The 22927-nt window shown below is 39.3% G+C and overlaps 1 protein-coding gene across 1 annotated transcript in view; it reads right to left on the bottom strand.

Moving 5' to 3' along the window:
• Window positions 1-22927, bottom strand: part of FAM219A (family with sequence similarity 219 member A) — a 601226-nt gene that overhangs the window by 137799 nt on the left and 440500 nt on the right. The window contains exon 3 of the mRNA XM_053700975.1: window positions 4530-4632. Within this exon, the coding sequence (XP_053556950.1) occupies window positions 4530-4632 (103 nt within the window). The remainder of the gene's footprint in view (window positions 1-4529; window positions 4633-22927) is intronic.

Genomic DNA, 22927 nt, shown 5'->3' on the forward strand with positions numbered 1-22927 from the left:
TGGGGTTGGCAAGCACATTAGCTGGCAGTCTGAGGCTGCCACTGTTCGTTACACTGGTGTTAGCACTGCTTATCGTATAAAACTGAAGGATTGCTAGTATTATCACCAGGGGTAAACATCATCACTACCAGGGATTAGAGGTCACCATTACCTGAGGTCAGAAGGTATACAGACTTCCTACTCCTGCTTAACCCACACACCATTACTTTTCCACAAGGAACCTAACAGGTATATAACCCTGGAAGAGAAAAGCCAGCTGCTTCTGAGTATGTGCCCAATATAATTTAATTTTTTTTTTTAATGCATGGGGCAATGCGGGACAGATGGCTAGCAACCCGAGACAGACCCCTAAAATCGTGACTGTCCCGCGAAAATCGGGACAGTTGGGGGTATGTATGTACATAATCTGTCAGTGTGAGGTACAGAGTCATACTATACGCATATACAGTTAATGTGAAGTAGAGTTTTAAACCATATGTCAGTGTGAAGTACAGAGTCATACCATATGTATATAAGGTTAGTGTGAAGTAGAGTTTCAGACTCTATGTACATAATCTGTCAATGTGAGGTACAGAGTCATACTATATGCACATACAGTTAGTGTAAAGTAGAGTTTCAGACCTTATGTACATGATCTGTTAGTGTGAGGTACAGAGTCATACTATATGCATATACAGTTAGTGTAAAGTAGAGTTTCAGACCCTATGTACATAATCAGTCAATGTGAGGTACAGAGTCATACTATATGCATATACAGTTAGTGTGAAGTAGAGTTTCAGATCCTACGTACATAATCTGTTAGTGTGAGGTACAGAGTCATACTATACGCATATACAGTTAGTGTAAAGTAGAGTTTCAGACCTTATGTACATGATCTGTCAGTGTGAGGTACAGAGTCATACTATACGCATATACAGCTAGCGTAAAGTACAGTTTCAGACCCTATGTACATGATCTGTCAGTGTGAGGTACAGAGTCATACTATACGCATATACAGTTAGCGTAAAGTAGAGTTTCAGACCCTATGTACATGATCTGTCAGTGTGAGGTACAGAGTCATACTATATGCATATACAGCTAGCGTAAAGTAGAGTTTCAGACCCTATGTACATAATCTCTCAGTGTGAGGTACAGAGTCATACTATACGCATATACAGTTAGCGTAAAGTAGAGTTTCAGACCCTATGTACATGATCTGTCAGTGTGAAGTAGAGAGTCATACTATACGCATATACAGTTAGCGTAAAGTAGAGTTTCAGACCCTATGTACATGATCTGTCAGTGTGAAGTAGAGAGTCATACTATACGCATATACAATTAGCGTAAAGTAGAGTTTCAGACCCTATGTACATGATCTGTCAGTGTGAGGTACAGAGTCATACTATATGCATATACAGTTAGTGTGAAGTAGAGTTTCAGACCTTATGTACATAATCTGTCAGTGTGAGGTACAGAGTCATACTATACGCATATACAGCTAGTGTAAAGTAGAGTTTCAGACCTTATGTACATAATCTGTCAGTGTGAGGTACAGAGTCATACTATACGCATATACAGTTAGTGTAAAGTAGAGAGTCATACTATACGCATATACAGTTAGTGTAAAGTAGAGTTTCAGACCTTATGTACATAATCTGTCAGTGTGAGGTACAGAGTCATACTATACGCACATACAGTTAGTGTAAAGTAGAGTTTCAGATCCTACGTACATAATCTCTCAGTGTGAGGTACAGAGTCATACTATATGCATATACAGTTAGTGTGAAGTAGAGTTTCAGATCCTACGTACATAATCTCTCAGTGTGAGGTACAGAGTCATACTATATGCATATACAGTTAGTGTGAAGTAGAGTGTCAGACCTTATGTACATAATCTGTCAGTGTGAGGTACAGAGTCATACTATACGCATATACAGTTAGTGTGAAGTAGAGTTTCAGACCTTATGTACATAATCTGTCAGTGTGAGGTACAGAGTCATACTATACGCATATACAGCTAGTGTAAAGTAGAGTTTCAGACCTTATGTACATAATCTGTCAGTGTGAGGTACAGAGTCATACTATACGCATATACAGTTAGTGTAAAGTAGAGAGTCATACTATACGCATATACAGTTAGTGTGAAGTAGAGTTTCAGACCTTATGTACATAATCTGTCAGTGTGAGGTACAGAGTCATACTATACGCACATACAGTTAGTGTAAAGTAGAGTTTCAGATCCTACGTACATAATCTCTCAGTGTGAGGTACAGAGTCATACTATATGCATATACAGTTAGTGTGAAGTAGAGTTACAGACCCTATGTACATAATCTCTCAGTGTAAAGTACAGAATCATACTATATGCATATACAGTTAGTGTGAAGTAGAGTTTCAGATCCTATGTACATAATCTGTCAGTGTAAGGTACAGAATCATACTATATGCATATACAGCTAGTGTAAAGTAGAGTTTCAGACTCTATGTACATAATGTGTCAGTGTGAGGTACAGAGTCATACTATATGCATATACAGTTAGTGTAAAGTAGAGTTTCAGACCTTATGTACATGATCTGTCAGTGTAAAGTACAGAATCATACTATATGCATATACAGCTAGTGTAAAGTAGAGTTTCAGACTCTATGTACATAATGTGTCAGTGTGAGGTACAGAGTCATACTATACGCATATACAGTTAGTGTAAAGTAGAGTTTCAGACCTTATGTACATAATCTGTCAGTGTGAGGTACAGAGTCATACTATACGCATATACAGCTAGTGTAAAGTAGAGTTTCAGACCTTATGTACATAATCTGTCAGTGTGAGGTACAGAGTCATACTATACGCACATACAGTTAGTGTAAAGTAGAGTTTCAGACTCTATGTACATAATGTGTCAGTGTGAGGTACAGAGTCATACTATATGCATATACAGTTAGTGTAAAGTAGAGTTTCAGACCTTATGTACATGATCTGTCAGTGTGAGGTACAGAGTCATACTATACGCATATACAGTTAGTGTGAAGTAGAGTTTCAGACCCTATGTAAATGATCTGTCAGTGTGAGGTACAGAGTCATACTATACGCATATACAGTTAGTGTGAAGTAGAGTTTCAGACCTTATGTACATAATCTCTCAGTGTGAGGTACAGAGTCATACTATACGCACATACAGTTAGTGTGAAGTAGAGTTTCAGACCCTATGTACATAATCTCTCAGTGTGAGGTACAGAGTCATACTATACGCACACACAGTTAGTGTGAAGTAGAGTTTCAGACCCTATGTAAATGATCTGTCAGTGTGAGGTACAGAGTCATACTATACGCATATACAGTTAGTGTAAAGTAGAGAGTCATACTATACGCATATACAGTTAGTGTAAAGTAGAGAGTCATACTATACGCATATACAGCTAGTGTGAAGTAGAGAGTCATACTATACGCATATACAGTTAGTGTGAAGTAGAGAGTCATACTATACGCATATACAGTTAGTGTAAAGTAGAGAGTCATACTATACGCATATACAGTTAGTGTAAAGTAGAGAGTCATACTATACGCATATACAGTTAGTGTGAAGTAGAGAGTCATACTATACGCATATACAGTTAGTGTAAAGTAGAGAGTCATACTATACGCATATACAGTTAGTGTGAAGTAGAGTTTCAGACCTTATGTACATAATCTCTCAGTGTGAGGTACAGAGTCATACTATACGCACATACAGTTAGTGTGAAGTAGAGTTTCAGACCCTATGTAAATGATCTGTCAGTGTGAGGTACAGAGTCATACTATACGCATATACAGTTAGTGTGAAGTAGAGTTTCAGACCTTATGTACATAATCTCTCAGTGTGAGGTACAGAGTCATACTATACGCACATACAGTTAGTGTGAAGTAGAGTTTCAGACCCTATGTAAATGATCTGTCAGTGTGAGGTACAGAGTCATACTATACGCATATACAGTTAGTGTAAAGTAGAGAGTCATACTATACGCATATACAGTTAGTGTAAAGTAGAGAGTCATACTATACGCATATACAGTTAGTGTAAAGTAGAGAGTCATACTATACGCATATACAGTTAGTGTGAAGTAGAGAGTCATACTATACGCATATACAGTTAGTGTAAAGTAGAGAGTCATACTATACGCATATACAGTTAGTGTGAAGTAGAGAGTCATACTATACGCATATACAGTTAGTGTGAAGTAGAGAGTCATACTATACGCATATACAGTTAGTGTGAGGTACAGAGTCATACTATATGCATATACAGTTAGTGTAAAGTAGAGTTTCAGACCTTATGTACATGATCTGTCAGTGTGAGGTACAGAGTCATACTATACGCATATACAGTTAGTGTGAAGTAGAGAGTCATACTATACGCATATACAGTTAGTGTGAAGTAGAGAGTCATACTATACGCATATACAGTTAGTGTGAAGTAGAGAGTCATACTATACGCATATACAGTTAGTGTGAAGTAGAGAGTCATACTATACGCATATACAGGAGAAGTCTGAGAAGGAGACAATGATTAATTTACCTTGTTCTTGCCATGACGTTATTCTTCTTGGGCTGTTGGTTAACAGGGCTGCCTACATTTGCGTTCTTTAGGGATCCTTTCCTGGCCATTTCTCGCTGCTTCTCTGTAAAAGAAGCAGAAAGCAAAACAAATACAGCATTAACTAAGTGTGATCTACAGATCAGGGTTATTACAATAACTAGAACTAAAGATAATTGTCTGTGTGTCCCAAAGCAATGACAAAGCCATTAAAAGTTCAGCCCCAGGTGATCCCTGACTCTGTTATACTGAATGTTGTGCACAATAATGGGTTAGATAAGCAGTATGAAATGGGCCTCAATAACAGTTTGGTTACAAACTAACAAGTGAAGCTATATAGAGTTTCAGAAGTTTACAAACACAAGTGTTTTCTTATCAAATGCCAAAAAACATGGACATTTTTAAATTAAATTTTTCTACCCTCAGAATTTAATATATAATTTATTGTTCTTTAATGAGGGGAGTTTCACCTGGTTTGATTTGAGATGTATATGTATAAAGCACACACATAGTAACATACAACTTACATAGGTACTGCGGTCTAGTGCTACATTTAGATTTACAAAGCTTTGCATATTTCCTAGCCAATGGACACAAACAATTCCAGGACAATAATCTATGGTCTGCACACAGCTAGAACTGGGAAGATGCAGACATGAATAGGAATACTTTAGACCCTTAGAAAAAAGTAGCTTTTCAAAATAAGGAAACAGAGAAAAAAGGGAGAAGGGTTAATTCTGTATATTTCATTGGGAGAGCTGTCATTATATACAGGATATAAATAGTTACAGATATACAAACATGGAGAAAACAGAGCTATGGAGATTTAAGGTTCTGCAACAATGTTATTGATTTCCTGACAGAGTCCTCACAGATTGTCTGAGCATCATCTTGAGAAAGTCATAGTCAGCTTCTCTTGATGGAGAACCTGCAAAGAGGATACGGTTTGTCTTTGAAGATAGATTTCATGTCAAACAATATCCCGTTCATATACAAAAACTCCAGTTCCCATGTTATAGACAAATAAATAAATGTATCAATCATCAGCTCAACTATTGTCATAAAACCATAAGGTTCCGAAATATGTCTCTATCTCTCCTCTTTATACACTTGCTAACTAACCCCACAACACTGATACAATCTGACACTTGTCACCAGTTGTGCATAACATACAGAGATCTCTTCTTAGATCCTCACTGGCTAAAACAAAAAGAAAGCCCTGGTAGCAGATGCCTATTATTGGAAGTTCAGCTGTCACAGTGTGCTGTCAACATGACGGCTGTTCTAATCACCATGCCAGATGCCAGCTTAGGCATTTTGTATATTCTTAAGATTTCTATTTTTAGTGTATAAATTGTGACTTAATGTTATGTTCAGGATGGTATGTAAGGTTTAGTAGGCACTGGTCTGAATTTCCATTGTGCACAGCTGAGGCAATAAGCTACTGATCATAAGTGAGAGGTTATTAGAAATTTTGGTGACACAAGAACAATTTACCAGCATGTCTCAGCACCTGATGCCCAACTGCTCCTAGGAGAACATTCTACATATTTATATAGGAAGCCAAGACTGTGAGAAACATCTGTCAAGGTAAGACGAATATTATTATCTACCCATTAAGGTGTCAGCTTTGCATGAATTATTATCAGGAAGATAAGGAACAATTCACAAACTTGCTGCACCCCCAGGACAAATCTCTGGTCCCATAATTCTTGTAACACTTGCTGAAGTATAAATAAATATTGTAGTAATTGTATCACTCCACATACAATATCATACGCAACAAGTGCCGCACAAACCGGCGAGGCTCCAGCATACTCAACAAATACGGTGCATCACCAAAACCCTATCTAGCGAGTCCTCCTGACTTTATATCAGTTTGTTGTTCTCTCCTTCTGTCCCGTAATCACTGAAAGCTCAGCACATACTTTAAGGTAACACGGTCAGTAATATGTCTTCCCTGCAAGTCCTTCTGTTTCACTATGTTATTTTTGTACATAAGGCCGGAGCAACATATCCTGATAATCGTGTTTATTTCTCTCTCTACACTTCACAATCTGTTGTACTTGATATGTTTAGCTCAAATGATACTAAAAGTGTCTGTATATTAGTGGTTACAGACTCATTTGCACATTGAGAAATAAACAGAACAAAATCAGTTGGGGAAACTGTTCTTTGTTCAAGACCCTGGACTGTGAATTCTCACATGACTCATTAAATAGACCAGAAAACCTAACACGAGGTTACACTGAATATTTTTCATTCACAGGAACCTCAACAAAACTGTAGAAATTCTATAAGCTGAAACAAATATATACTTCTATTAAACAACTTGTAAAACAAGACAAGTGCCAGAAATGTGCAAATGCAGAAACACACACATCATATATGTATTTTCCTTGAAGAGAGAATAGGAATGAGCCTGCACCAAAGTAAAAAAACGTGATCTGTGTGCTACAAGTGGAGGAGGTAAAGGACACATGGTAGAGGAGTGGTGCGGCACATGGTAGAGGAGTGGTGCGGCACATGGTAGAGGAGTAGTGGTGCAGCACATGGTAGAGGAGTAGTGGTGCAGCACATGGTAGAGGAGTGGTGCGGCATGTGGTAGTGGAGTGGTGCGGCATGTGGTAGAGGAGTGGTGCGGCACATGGTAGAGGAGTAGTGGTGCAGCACATGGTAGAGGAGTGGTGCAGCACATGGTAGAGGAGTGGTGCAGCACATGGTAGAGGAGTGGTGCGGCACATGGTAGAGGAGTGGTGCGGCACATGGTAGAGGAGTGGTGCGGCACATGGTAGAGGAGTGGTGCGGCACATGGTAGAGGAGTGGTGCGGCACATGGTAGAGGAGTAGTGGTGCGGCACATGGTAGATGAGTGGTGCGGCACATGGTAGAGGAGTGGTACGGCACATGGTAGAGTAGTGGTGCGGCATATGGTAGAGGAGTAGTGGTGCAGCACATGGTAGAGGAGTGGTGCGGCACATGGTAGAGGAGTGGTGCAGCACATGGTAGAGGAGTGGTGCGGCACATGGTAGAGGAGTGGTGCGGCACATGGCAGAGGAGTGGTACGGCACATGGTAGAGTAGTGGTGCGGCATATGGTAGAGGAGTAGTGGTGCAGCACATGGTAGAGGAGTGGTGCGGCACATGGTAGAGGAGTGGTGCAGCACATGGTAGAGGAGTGGTGCGGCACATGGTAGAGGAGTGGTGCGGCACATGGCAGAGGAGTGGTGCGGCACATGGCAGAGGAGTGGTGCGGCACATGGTAGAGGAGTGGCGGCACATGGTAGAAGAGTGGTACGGCACATGGTAGAGGAGTGGTGCGGCACATGGTAGAGTAGTGGTGCGGCACATGGTAGAGTAGTGGTACGGCACATGGTAGAGGAGTGGCACAGCACATGGTAGAGGGCCAAGACATTGTATAATTATATCATTTTTTTATTCTTAAAGGGACAGTAAACACCTTTAAATTGTTATATAACACGTTTAGTTGTGTATAATGAAACAACTTTGCAATATATTCTCATTATTTGTTTGGCCTCTTTTCCTATAATTTATCTCTGACAATTGAGCAATTTCTAACACTCAGGACTTTGAAATGCATCTGCTGACTTCGCAAGGCTAACCCTGCTACACACACACACACACACATATATATATATATATATATATATACACACACACATAATTGGCTTTATCATGTAAGAACTGTTAAACAATTTGCTTTATATAAACTGTATCACTGCAGTTAGCCTTGTTGTCCGCAGACTAAAGCCCAGATTGGCTCCTTCTAATTAAGCAAATGGTAAGTGAAGTTTGGCTGTTGAAAACTAATTGCAGTAAAAAGGATGATCATTTAAAAACATTAAGATTTGGCTGATATGTTGTTCTACAGCAACATCTTGTAATTACAAAATTCTAATTTACTCTTATTATCAAATTTTCTTCGTTCTCTTGGTATCTTTATTTGAAAAGGAGGAATGTAAGCTTAGGAGCCTGCCCATGTTTTGTTCAGCACCTGGGTAGTGCTTGCTGATCGGTGGCTAAATGTAGCGCTAGCCAGTTGCTGAACCAAAAATGGGCCCGCTCCAAAACTTAAACTTGTGCTTTTCAAATAAAGATACCAAGAGAACGAAGAAAAAATAGAAAGTTGCTTAAAATTGCTGCTCTATCTGCATCATAAAAGAAAAAACTTGGGTTTCATTCCCCTTTAATATAACTGTGTTGGTTGTGCAAAACTGGGGAATGGGTAATAAAGGGATTATTTATTCTGGAGTAGACTGTCCCTTTAAATCAGAGATGTGTCTGTTAGGTGCGCTACTTGTTTTACCAATCACATTGTGACCTTGCCAGAAGGCCAGTAACACTGATTATCTCAGTCCAGTAACACAAGCTCTGTATATAACACACAAGGAAGTATTACTAGCAGTGCACAGCTGGGAGAGATATTACTACATGTATGTACATGTCATGTTTGTATAATGACATGTGCAGCAGCTCTAGATAAAAGTATTTACATAGCTTGTATGTTATTTTATATCTATATCCAGGTACTGTATGTCAGCATAAGACTCATTGGGAAGTTACAGTCTTGTATATGAAATTAGTGACAGATTATTTTCCTGGGTAAAAGGGAATCACCAATACCAGACACAGTAACTTGTCTGCTGCCCAGATCATCAGTTGCTACTGAAACCAGATGTTCCCAGACATGTTGTCTGCACATCAATATTTCAGATGCCTGACATTTCCCTTCTGGAAGTAAATAAGACAAACCTTGAGAATTAGTCATATAAATGTCACTTCCTGCTGAGCAGTCAATAGTCCCTGAAGAGTACAGTTTAACCCATTTACTGCTAGGGATGGATGCACCACTCTGGCAAACAAAGTGTTAACCTCTGCTGTTGTTAAGTGACTATAATGAGAACACAACCCTACGCCCATCACCCTGTATAATAGCACCCGGTGTGGTCGCTAATGCTGTGCAGTAAACAGAGGGTTTGTTTTTGTGTAGTTATTGGGCATTGTGTGACATGTCTAGCTTTGTCTCACGCACGACCATCGCTTTGTCACTTCAGCAGAGTGCAGTGTTTCTGAGGTAGGAAGGAGAATAATAACTGCAATTTCACTTTAAAAATAGGTCTGAAAGCCTCGCAAGAAAACAAAGTGCTTCATCACCTGCAAGGAGGGAAGACGTAACGTGTAATTGTGTTTTATTATGCAGTAACGGGGACACGTTGTGCCTTAAAAGGTAGAAGTGAGCCAGTAACGTGTGTACGGGAAGAGGTGGGCGCAGAATATACCGGTCATAGAGAAACAAGTAGTCCTAGAAACAGTATTAAATTCATTTTGTTTATAAAAAGATGCAGCTTCCCTGTATATATCTGTTACTGAAATCTCATAAGTCTCAAACTATTTGTTTTCCAAACCCATAATAGCAAACTAATATAAAGATGAACCGAGGCCATGTGCACCAGCATTAATACACCAGCTATGCACAGAGTCAGATAATCATGTGTATAGACCATTTTATTATTACACTGTGACACTACTGAGCACATATGCTGTATATACCCTGTGCACCAGCATTAATACACCAGCTATGCACAGAGTCAGATAATGATGTCTATAAAACATTTTATTATTACACTGTGACACTACTGAGCACATATGCTGTATATACCCTGTGCACCAGCATTAATACACTAGCTATGCACAGAGAGTCAGATAATCATGTCTATAGAGCATTTTATTATTACACTGTGACACTACTGAGCACATATGCTGTATATAACCTGTGCACCAGCATTAATACACCAGCTATGCACAGAGTCAGATAATCATGTCTGTAGAGCATTTTATTATTACACTGTGACACTACTGAGCACAAATGCTGTATATACCCTGTGCACCAGCATTAATACACCAGCTATACACAGAGAGTCAGATAATCATGTCTATAGAGCATTTTATTATTACACTGTGACACTACTGAACACATATGCTGTATATACCATGTGCACCAGCATTAATACACCAGCTATGCACAGAGAGTCAGATAATCATGTGTATAGAGCATTTTATTATTACACTGTGACACTACTGAGCACATATGCTGTATACGCCCTGTGCACCAGCATTAATACACTAGCTATGCACAGAGTCAGATAATCATGTCTATAGAGCATTTTATTATTACACTGTGACACTACTGAGCACATATGCTATATATACCGTGTGCACCAGCATTAATACACCAGCTATACACAGAGAGTCAGATAATCATGTCTATAGAGCATTTTATTATTACACTGTGACACTACTGAGCACATATGCTGTATATACCCTGTGCACCAGCATTAATACACCAGCTATGCACAGAGTCAGATAATCATGTTTATTGAGCATTTTATTATTACACTGTGACACTACTGAGCACATATGCTGTATACACCCTGTGCACCAGCATTAATACACCAGCTATGCACAGAGTCAGATAATCATGTCTATAGAGCATTTTATTATTACACTGTGACACTACTGAGCACATATGCTGTATATACCCTGTGCACCAGCATTAATACACCAGCTATGCACAGAGTCAGATAATCATGTCTATAGAGCATTTTATTATTACACTATGACACTACTGAGCACATATGCTGTATATACCCTGTGCACCAGCATTAATACACCAGCTATGCACAGAGAGTCAGATAATCATGTCTATAGAGCATTTTATTATTACACTGTGACACTACTGACCACATATGCTGTATATACCATGTGCACAAGCATTAATACAGCAGCTATGCACAGAGAGTCAGATAATCATGTCTATAGAGCATTTTATTATTACACTGTGACACTACTGAGCACATATGCTGTATATACCATGTGCACAAGCATTAATACACTAGCTATGCACAGAGAGTCAGATAATCATGTCTATAGAGCATTTTATTATTACACTGTGACACTACTGAGCACATATGCTGTATATACCCTGTGCACCAGCATTAATACACCAGCTATGCACAGAGAGTCAGATAATCATGTCTATAGAGCATTTTATTATTACACTGTGACACTACTGAGCACATATGCTGTATATACCCTGTGCACCAGCATTAATACACCAGCTATGCACAGAGTCAGATAATCATGTCTATAGAGCATTTTATTATTACACTGTGACACTACTGAGCACATATGCTGTATATACCGTGAGCACCAGCATTAATACACTAGCTATGCACAGAGTCAGATAATGATGTCTATAGAGCATTTTATTATTACACTGTGACACTACTGAGCACATATGCTGTATATACCCTGTGCACCAGCATTAATACACCAGCTATGCACAGAGAGTCAGATAATCATGTCTGTAGAGCATTTTATTATTACACTGTGACACTACTGAGCACATATGCTGTATATACCCTGTGCACCAGCATTAATACACTACCTATGCACAGAGAGTCAGATAATCATGTCTATAGAGCATTTTATTATTACACTGTGACACTACTGAGCACATATGCTGTATACGTCCTGTGCACCAGCATTAATACACCAGCTATGCACAGAGTCAGATAATCATGTCTGTAGAGCATTTTATTATTACACTGTGACACTACTGAGCACAAATGCTGTATATACCCTGTGCACCAGCATTAATACACCAGCTATGCACAGAGAGTCAGATAATCATGTCTATAGAGCATTTTATTATTACACTGTGACACTACTGAGCACATATGCTGTATATACCATGTGCACCAGCATTAATACACCAGCTATGCACAGAGTCAGATAATCATGTCTATAGAGCATTTTATTATTACACTGTGACACTACTGAGCACATATGCTGTATATACTCTGTGCACCAGCATTAATACACTAGCTATGCACAGAGTCAGATAATCATGTCTATAGAGCATTTTATTATTACACTGTGACACTACTGTGCACATATGCTGTATATACCATGTGCACCAGCATTAATACACCAGCTATGCACAGAGTCAGATAATCATGTCTATAGAGCATTTTATTATTACACTGTGACACTACTGAGCACATATGCTGAATATACTCTGTGCACCAGCATTAATACACTAGCTATGCACAGAGTCAGATAATCATGTCTATAGAGCATTTTATTATTACACTGTGACACTACTGTGCACATATGCTGTATATACCATGTGCGCCAGCATTAATACACCAGCTATGCACAGAGTCAGATAATCATGTCTATAGAGCATTTTATTATTGTACTGTGACACTACTGACCATATATGCTGTATACACCATGTGCACCAGCATTAATACACCAGCTATGCACAGAGAGTTAGATAATCATGTCTATAGAGCATTTTATTATTACACTGTGACACTACTGAGCACATATGCTGTATATACTCTGTGCACCAGCATTAATACACTAGCTATGCACAGAGTCAGATAATCATGTCTATAGAGCATTTTATTATTACACTGTGACACTACTGTGCACATATGCTGTATATACCATGTGCACCAGCATTAATACACCAGCTATGCACAGAGTCAGATAATCATGTCTATAGAGCATTTTATTATTGTACTGTGACAATACTGAGCACATATGCTGTATATACCCTGTGCACCAGCATTAATACACTAGCTATGCACAGAGTCAGATAATCATGTCTATAGAGCATTTTATTATTACACTGTGACACTACTGTGCACATATGCTGTATATACCCTGTGCACCAGCATTAATACACCAGCTATGCACAGAGAGTCAGATAATCATGTCTATAGAGCATTTTATTATTACACTGTGACACTACTGAGCACATATGCTGTATATACCATGTGCACCAGCATTAATACACCAGCTATGCACAGAGTCAGATAATCATGTCTATAGAGCATTTTATTATTACACTGTCCACCAAAGAAAACGATTGAGAGCGCTAGTATAAAATAAAATATAACCTTTATTTGGTATATATAAAATAAAGTAGGACAACACAGTGTCAAAAGAGACAATATGGGGCACCTCTGGCTGGCAGGCTTACGCGTTTCGGCATAGCCGTAATCATAGCATACTGAAGCCAGCCACAGGTGTTCCTTATGTACATAAGTAAGAACAACCTCATTGGCTAAAAACATATTGAGAAACAACACGCCCTGAGTTTATTTTAACCCCATATATACTGGTTGTGAACAAAAGATAACAGAGCAACAAGAGGTCATGAGTCCATTTTTTGTACATTTTTCCTTCCCGGTATTAACAAATAAATGAAGAATTATATCATATTTAAATACTATTATCTGCAGTGTATTATTTAACCTGGGCATTCTTTAACAAAAACCATGGTCTACAATCAACATGATATAAATTATGAATTAACAGTCTAACAATTAGCAAAGAGTTATTTAACTTTCAAAAATGCTTTTGTCCTGAATTTGTGATTGTATCACATACATGAGGGTAAGGGCCACTATTTTAGGCTTCTGATTACCTGTTACACAACTATGCGTTCATGTATGACGCTTAACAGTTAAGACCCACTCTCTGTGATAAAAAACAAAACACAAAAACAAAATAAATTGAAAAGTTACCTCTATGCATTGATGTTTGAAATATACAAATATATATAGAGACACAATCCCCTATTTTCTTAATCCGTGGAATTACATATTGTTTGAAAAATCTAAGAGGACCTATATTCTAAGAGATGGAGTAATTAGTGATTATATCTCTAGATCGAAACTGTAATATGTACATATATACAAATAAGCGTAATGTTTTAGATGATTGTTTGTTTTGTATAGATAGCAGTAAGAATAACCTTGAGGAATGTAATTGTAGGCATAGCAAGGAATAATACATTCAATCCTATTCCCAGTAATTTATAAGATCAAACTCAGAGTTCAATCCTTTTGGGACTCTGGTTTCCATCTTAAAGATCCACAGCATCTCTCTTTTGGAGAGTGCTACTTCACGATCACCCCCTCTTCTCGGTCTAGGTACCATATCAATAGGTTGCCAAGAGAAGCAAGTCAGATCTTGTTCGTGGATTTGTGCAAAATGATGTACTATGGGAGTAGTAGCCTTGCCCACTCTAATGGTGGACAGGTGCTTTCTAATCCTACTTCTGATGTCCCTAGTGGTGAGCCCAATGTATTGTTTTCCACATCTAGTGCAAGTAATGCAATAGATCACGAAGGTAGATGTACAATTTAGGCAGAAATTTATATCATAAGAGATACCAGTCACAGTGGAGCAAAATTGTTCCGACACAGTCAGATATTCACATGCCCCACATCTAGAACTACCACATCTGTAGGACCCTTTGCTGGTTAACCAGGCACTTCCTTGTGAAATGGATTTTGGTAGGACAGTTGGAGACAAGATATTTCCTAGAGTTTTATTGCGTCTATAGGAACATCTAAGTCCTCCTTTTACGCATTGTATTAGTCTGTCATCTGCCACCAGCATATTAAAATGATGTTTTACAATATTACAGACCTCTTCATACTGGTCGCTGTAGTCTGTCACAAAGGTTACCCCTTTCATGGGGTCCTTAGTTTTCCGATCCTTTTCTTTTAAAAGATCTTGTCTGTTCAGATTCCCAACTTCTCTCTGGGCCCTATTGACCACCTTTTTTGGATAGCCTCTCTGTAGGAGGCGCTTTTTAACTTCCATCATCTGTTTCTCACCTTCTCTGGTATCAGAGCAATTACGTTTTGCCCTCATAAGTTGACCTTTCGCTATGCCATACGGGACATGCTTGGGGTGGCAGCTCTTGGCATGCAACAAAGAGTTGCCTGAGATTGGTTTTCTGTACAGACATGTTTTTACTGAGCCCTGAGGGCTACCACTTAAAACTACATCCAGATAGTTGATCTGAGTCTGTTGAATCTCACTCGTAAATTTAAGGCCTATGTCATTGACATTCAGCCCTTCAATGAATGTTTTCAGGACATCATATTCACCGTGCCATATGACAATCAGATCGTCGATAAAACGACGATAGAAAGCAATACAATTGCGTGATGGGTTCCTATCTCCAAAGATGTGGGACAGCTCCCACCAACCCATGAAGAGGTTGGCATAGGAGGGGGCAAACTTAGCCCCCATCGCCGTCCCACATCTTTGGAGATAAAAGACACCCTGAAACTCAAAAAAGTTGTGAGTTAATAAAAACTCAGTCACCTGCAAAATATACTTTTGGAAATCTGTCGTGAAAGAGGACCAATTTTTTAGAAAAAATGATACAGCTTCCAATCCTTTAGAATGTGGAATGGTGGAATACAGTGCTGTGACATCTATGGTTGCCCATAGATGTGCCCCTTCCTGCCATTTAATGTCCTGTACCAAATTCATTAAATGCTTGGCATCTTTTAGAAAACTGGGGAGTGATTCCACAAATGGATGTAGGATCATATCCAACCATTGGGACAGGTGTTCAAAAAGGGACCCTATACCACTTACGATTGGACGTCCTTTGACATCCTGTAGGGACTTGTGCACTTTTGGGAGGTGATGGAAAACAGGAGTAACCGGATGTTCAACGTATAAGTATGACATAGTCTCTTTATCAATAAAGCCATTTTCCATCCCTTCATCCAAAAGGTGCAATAGTTCTCTCTGAAATCGAAAGGTAGGATCGGTCGGTAGCACTGAATAGCAGCAATCATCATTTAGTTGACGCAATGCTTCGTTTATATAATCAATTCTATTCAGTACTACCACCGAGCCGCCTTTGTCCGCATTTTTCACCACAATATTCTGGTTATTAGCCAGAGAGGAAAGGGCTTCCCTTTCAGTTCTGCCCAAATTATCAGGTCTCTGTTTTGGAGACTTCGATAGTGTTCTTAAATCACTCTCCACTCTTTTATAGAAGTTTTCAATAACTGTTCCCCTACTGTGTATGGGGTAAAATTTAGAAGGCGATTTAAGACTTTTCACTTTATTTGTGCTGAGTCTGGCCCCTGGCTGATCGCCTTCTATAAAAAGAGTGTTGAGTGAAACCAGATCACAAGAATCAGGAAACGAAAGGTCAGTGTTGAGATTAGTGGTAACCCACTTTACACCCCGACTTTCGTCTGGTGGTGTTTCATCTCCACCTGAAAAATGACCTTTCAATGTAACATTGCGAATTAGACAATTTACATCAATTACAGTTTTAAAGAGATTGAAACTTGTAGATGGCACAAATCCCAGTCCCAGGCTCAGTACATATATCTGAGTCTCAGACAAAGTTTCATCTGAAAGATTAGTTACACATGTTACTTGTACTTCGTTTCCTTCCTTGTCTCTCTCAGTTTGTACCCTCTCTTTGCCTGTCCCATAGTCCCTCCCCTGTCGGGGTTGCTCTGGGGCAAGGAAAAAACCTGCTGGACTTGTTCATGTCCAATATCAGGGTTAGCGGGTAAAGCTGACCTCATGGCATTAGCCATGGTATTAGCCACAATTACATCTCTTTGGGATACTGCTGGCTCACTGGCTTTATACTTAGTGTTAGTTTCCCTTTGTTTTATTGCAGGATCTACCTCTGTTGTTCTATTGTATGTGGGTGCACTGTATGCTATTCCCTCAGTTTGTTTATGTTTAAGGATTCCTTTCTGTGGTATAAGCTCATCCCCACTAGTACTATCCCCTGATTCTGCCTCAGTGTCTGAAAAGGTTACTTGTGACTGTCTTCTCCCTCTTCTATTACGTCTTCCCCTATTGCGGTTCTGTTGCCTACGAACTTGTGTACGTCTAGATCTATTCCACACATACACTGAATCAGTGTCATAGTCAGTCTGATCTCGGATATATTTATTGTGTTTAGTGTTAATAATAGTTCTTTTTGCTTCTGCTATGGTGTCTCGTAATACAGTATCAAATCGACCATAATCTACATCCTCTTTTCTAGAGTTAAGTTCCAGTTAAGTTAGCCAGAGAGGAAAGGGCTTCCCTTTCAGTTCTGATAATTTGGGCAGAACTGAAAGGGAAGCCCTTTCCTCTCTGGCTAATAACCAGAATATTGTGGTGAAAAATGCGGACAAAGGCGGCTCGGTGGTAGTACTGAATAGAATTGATTATATAAACGAAGCATTGCGTCAACTAAATGATGATTGCTGCTATTCAGTGCTACCGACCGATCCTACCTTTCGATTTCAGAGAGAACTATTGCACCTTTTGGATGAAGGGATGGAAAATGGCTTTATTGATAAAGAGACTATGTCATACTTATACGTTGAACATCCGGTTACTCCTGTTTTCCATCACCTCCCAAAAGTGCACAAGTCCCTACAGGATGTCAAAGGACGTCCAATCGTAAGTGGTATAGGGTCCCTTTTTGAACACCTGTCCCAATGGTTGGATATGATCCTACATCCATTTGTGGAATCACTCCCCAGTTTTCTAAAAGATACCAAGCATTTAATGAATTTGGTACAGGACATTAAATGGCAGGAAGGGGCACATCTATGGGCAACCATAGATGTCACAGCACTGTATTCCACCATTCCACATTCTAAAGGATTGGAAGCTGTATCATTTTTTCTAAAAAATTGGTCCTCTTTCACGACAGATTTCCAAAAGTATATTTTGCAGGTGACTGAGTTTTTATTAACTCACAACTTTTTTGAGTTTCAGGGTGTCTTTTATCTCCAAAGATGTGGGACGGCGATGGGGGCTAAGTTTGCCCCCTCCTATGCCAACCTCTTCATGGGTTGGTGGGAGCTGTCCCACATCTTTGGAGATAGGAACCCATCACGCAATTGTATTGCTTTCTATCGTCGTTTTATCGACGATCTGATTGTCATATGGCACGGTGAATATGATGTCCTGAAAACATTCATTGAAGGGCTGAATGTCAATGACATAGGCCTTAAATTTACGAGTGAGATTCAACAGACTCAGATCAACTATCTGGATGTAGTTTTAAGTGGTAGCCCTCAGGGCTCAGTAAAAACATGTCTGTACAGAAAACCAATCTCAGGCAACTCTTTGTTGCATGCCAAGAGCTGCCACCCCAAGCATGTCCCGTATGGCATAGCGAAAGGTCAACTTATGAGGGCAAAACGTAATTGCTCTGATACCAGAGAAGGTGAGAAACAGATGATGGAAGTTAAAAAGCGCCTCCTACAGAGAGGCTATCCAAAAAAGGTGGTCAATAGGGCCCAGAGAGAAGTTGGGAATCTGAACAGACAAGATCTTTTAAAAGAAAAGGATCGGAAAACTAAGGACCCCATGAAAGGGGTAACCTTTGTGACAGACTACAGCGACCAGTATGAAGAGGTCTGTAATATTGTAAAACATCATTTTAATATGCTGGTGGCAGATGACAGACTAATACAATGCGTAAAAGGAGGACTTAGATGTTCCTATAGACGCAATAAAACTCTAGGAAATATCTTGTCTCCAACTGTCCTACCAAAATCCATTTCACAAGGAAGTGCCTGGTTAACCAGCAAAGGGTCCTACAGATGTGGTAGTTCTAGATGTGGGGCATGTGAATATCTGACTGTGTCGGAACAATTTTGCTCCACTGTGACTGGTATCTCTTATGATATAAATTTCTGCCTAAATTGTACATCTACCTTCGTGATCTATTGCATTACTTGCACTAGATGTGGAAAACAATACATTGGGCTCACCACTAGGGACATCAGAAGTAGGATTAGAAAGCACCTGTCCACCATTAGAGTGGGCAAGGCTACTACTCCCATAGTACATCATTTTGCACAAATCCACGAACAAGATCTGACTTGCTTCTCTTGGCAACCTATTGATATGGTACCTAGACCGAGAAGAGGGGGTGATCGTGAAGTAGCACTCTCCAAAAGAGAGATGCTGTGGATCTTTAAGATGGAAACCAGAGTCCCAAAAGGATTGAACTCTGAGTTTGATCTTATAAATTACTGGGAATAGGATTGAATGTATTATTCCTTGCTATGCCTACAATTACATTCCTCAAGGTTATTCTTACTGCTATCTATACAAAACAAACAATCATCTAAAACATTACGCTTATTTGTATATATGTACATATTACAGTTTCGATCTAGAGATATAATCACTAATTACTCCATCTCTTAGAATATAGGTCCTCTTAGATTTTTCAAACAATATGTAATTCCACGGATTAAGAAAATAGGGGATTGTGTCTCTATATATATTTGTATATTTCAAACATCAATGCATAGAGGTAACTTTTCAATTTATTTTGTTTTTGTGTTTTGTTTTTTATCACAGAGAGTGGGTCTTAACTGTTAAGCGTCATACATGAACGCATAGTTGTGTAACAGGTAATCAGAAGCCTAAAATAGTGGCCCTTACCCTCATGTATGTGATACAATCACAAATTCAGGACAAAAGCATTTTTGAAAGTTAAATAACTCTTTGCTAATTGTTAGACTGTTAATTCATAATTTATATCATGTTGATTGTAGACCATGGTTTTTGTTAAAGAATGCCCAGGTTAAATAATACACTGCAGATAATAGTATTTAAATATGATATAATTCTTCATTTATTTGTTAATACCGGGAAGGAAAAATGTACAAAAAATGGACTCATGACCTCTTGTTGCTCTGTTATCTTTTGTTCACAACCAGTATATATGGGGTTAAAATAAACTCAGGGCGTGTTGTTTCTCAATATGTTTTTAGCCAATGAGGTTGTTCTTACTTATGTACATAAGGAACACCTGTGGCTGGCTTCAGTATGCTATGATTACGGCTATGCCGAAACGCGTAAGCCTGCCAGCCAGAGGTGCCCCATATTGTCTCTTTTGACACTGTGTTGTCCTACTTTATTTTATATATACCAAATAAAGGTTATATTTTATTTTATACTAGCGCTCTCAATCGTTTTCTTTGGTGGACTTTATACTTTAGCCTGGAGAGCGTTAGTTCCCTGCCTCGTCCACTCCTCTGTTTATCTGGGAGCAATTATTGGAACTGTTTTGGTCTGTATTATACACACGGCAACTGGGATATCCTATTACCACACATGTGAGAAGCCGTTTTGGTACGAAGGTTCCGACTACCTGAGCGGAGGATTCCTATGGTTCCAGACTGCGGTCCCGGGATTGGTGGACAACAGGTGTGACGAAAGCAGTCGAGCACTTGGATTGGAGGATTGTCCGGCAGAGTTCTGGACACGCCCCCTGGTGGGCGGTAGGCCTCTGATCCCTAGAAGGAGTGAATCTGCTGAACACTCGGCAAGCGGCAAGTGAGTGTAAAGTGAAAAGATCGATGGAACGGTTTGTAGAGTACAACTGATACAGCACTGTATACGCCTTTCCCCCCCCCCCCCCCTGGTGGGGACAAGTGTGTAAAAGCTCAGCGGTAGGAGAAAGAGCGGAATACAGGGTGAACCGAAATACACATAACAGAGGTGAGACTGTATCATTCTATTCATATATCTGCATTTCCTGCATCACGCACCACTACCTTTTTGCCTGAACTTTATCTCGACACCTGTCCACTACCTGAGACTGTTTGCTTAAATTGCTCCTGTTCTGTGCAGTACATTTTGAGATGGGACGTTGTTTAATTCTTGTTGGGTATTAGGTTTTCTCACTTTGTGTCTTTGGTATTTATTATTACACTGTGACACTACTGAGCACATATGCTGTATATACTCTGTGCACCAGCATTAATACACTAGCTATGCACAGAGTCAGATAATCATGTCTATAGAGCATTTTATTATTACACTGTGACACTACTGTGCACATATGCTGTATATACCATGTGCACCAGCATTAATACACCAGCTATGCACAGAGTCAGATAATCATGTCTATAGAGCATTTTATTATTACACTGTGACACTACTGAGCACATATGCTGTATATACTCTGTGCACCAGCATTAATACACTAGCTATGCACAGAGTCAGATAATCATGTCTATAGAGCATTTTATTATTACACTGTGACACTACTGTGCACATATGCTGTATATACCATGTGCGCCAGCATTAATACACCAGCTATGCACAGAGTCAGATAATCATGTCTATAGAGCATTTTATTATTGTACTGTGACACTACTGACCATATATGCTGTATACACCATGTGCACCAGCATTAATACACCAGCTATGCACAGAGAGTTAGATAATCATGTCTATAGAGCATTTTATTATTACACTGTGACACTACTGAGCACATATGCTGTATATACTCTGTGCACCAGCATTAATACACTAGCTATGCACAGAGTCAGATAATCATGTCTATAGAGCATTTTATTATTACACTGTGACACTACTGTGCACATATGCTGTATATACCATGTGCACCAGCATTAATACACCAGCTATGCACAGAGTCAGATAATCATGTCTATAGAGCATTTTATTATTGTACTGTGACAATACTGACCATATATGCTGTATATACCGTGTGCACCAGCATTAATACACCAGCTATGCACAGAGTCAGATAATCATGTCTATAGAGCATTTTATTATTACACTGTGACACTACTGAGCACATATGCTGTATATACCCTGTGCACCAGCATTAATACACTAGCTATGCACAGAGAGTCAGATAATGATGTCTATAGAGCATTTTATTATTACACTGTGACACTACTGAGCACATATGCTGTATATACTCCGTGCACCAGCATTAATACACCAGCTATGCACAGAGAGTCCGATAATCATGTCTATAGAGCATTTTATTATTGTACTGTGACACTACTGACCATATATGCTGTATATACCGTGTGCACCAGCATTAATACACCAGCTATGCACAGAGTCAGATAATCATGTCTATAGAGCATTTTATTATTACACTGTGACACTACTGAGCACATATGCTGTATATACCCTGTGCACCAGCATTAATACACTAGCTATGCACAGAGAGTCAGATAATGATGTCTATAGAGCATTTTATTATTACACTGTGACACTAATGAGCATATATACTGTATATAACCTGTGCACCAGCATTAATACACCAGCTATGCACAGAGTCAGATAATCATGTCTATAGAGCATTTTATTATTACACTGTGACACTACTGAGCACAAATGCTGTATACGCCCTGTGCACCAGCATTAATACACCAGCTATGCACAGAGTCAGATAATCATGTCTATAGAGCATTTTATTATTACACCGTGACACTACTGAGCACATATGCTGTATATACCCTGTGCACCAGCATTAATACACTAGCTATGCACAGAGTCAGATAATCATGTCTATAGAGCATTTTATTATTACACTGTGACACTACTGAGCACATATGCTGTATATACCCTGTGCACCAGCATTAATACACCAGCTATGCACAGAGAGTCAGATAATCATGTCTATAGAGCATTTTATTATTACACTGTGACACTACTG

Source organism: Bombina bombina, chromosome 2 (assembly GCF_027579735.1).
Source record: "Bombina bombina isolate aBomBom1 chromosome 2, aBomBom1.pri, whole genome shotgun sequence".
Taxonomy (NCBI): Eukaryota; Metazoa; Chordata; class Amphibia; order Anura; family Bombinatoridae; genus Bombina; species Bombina bombina.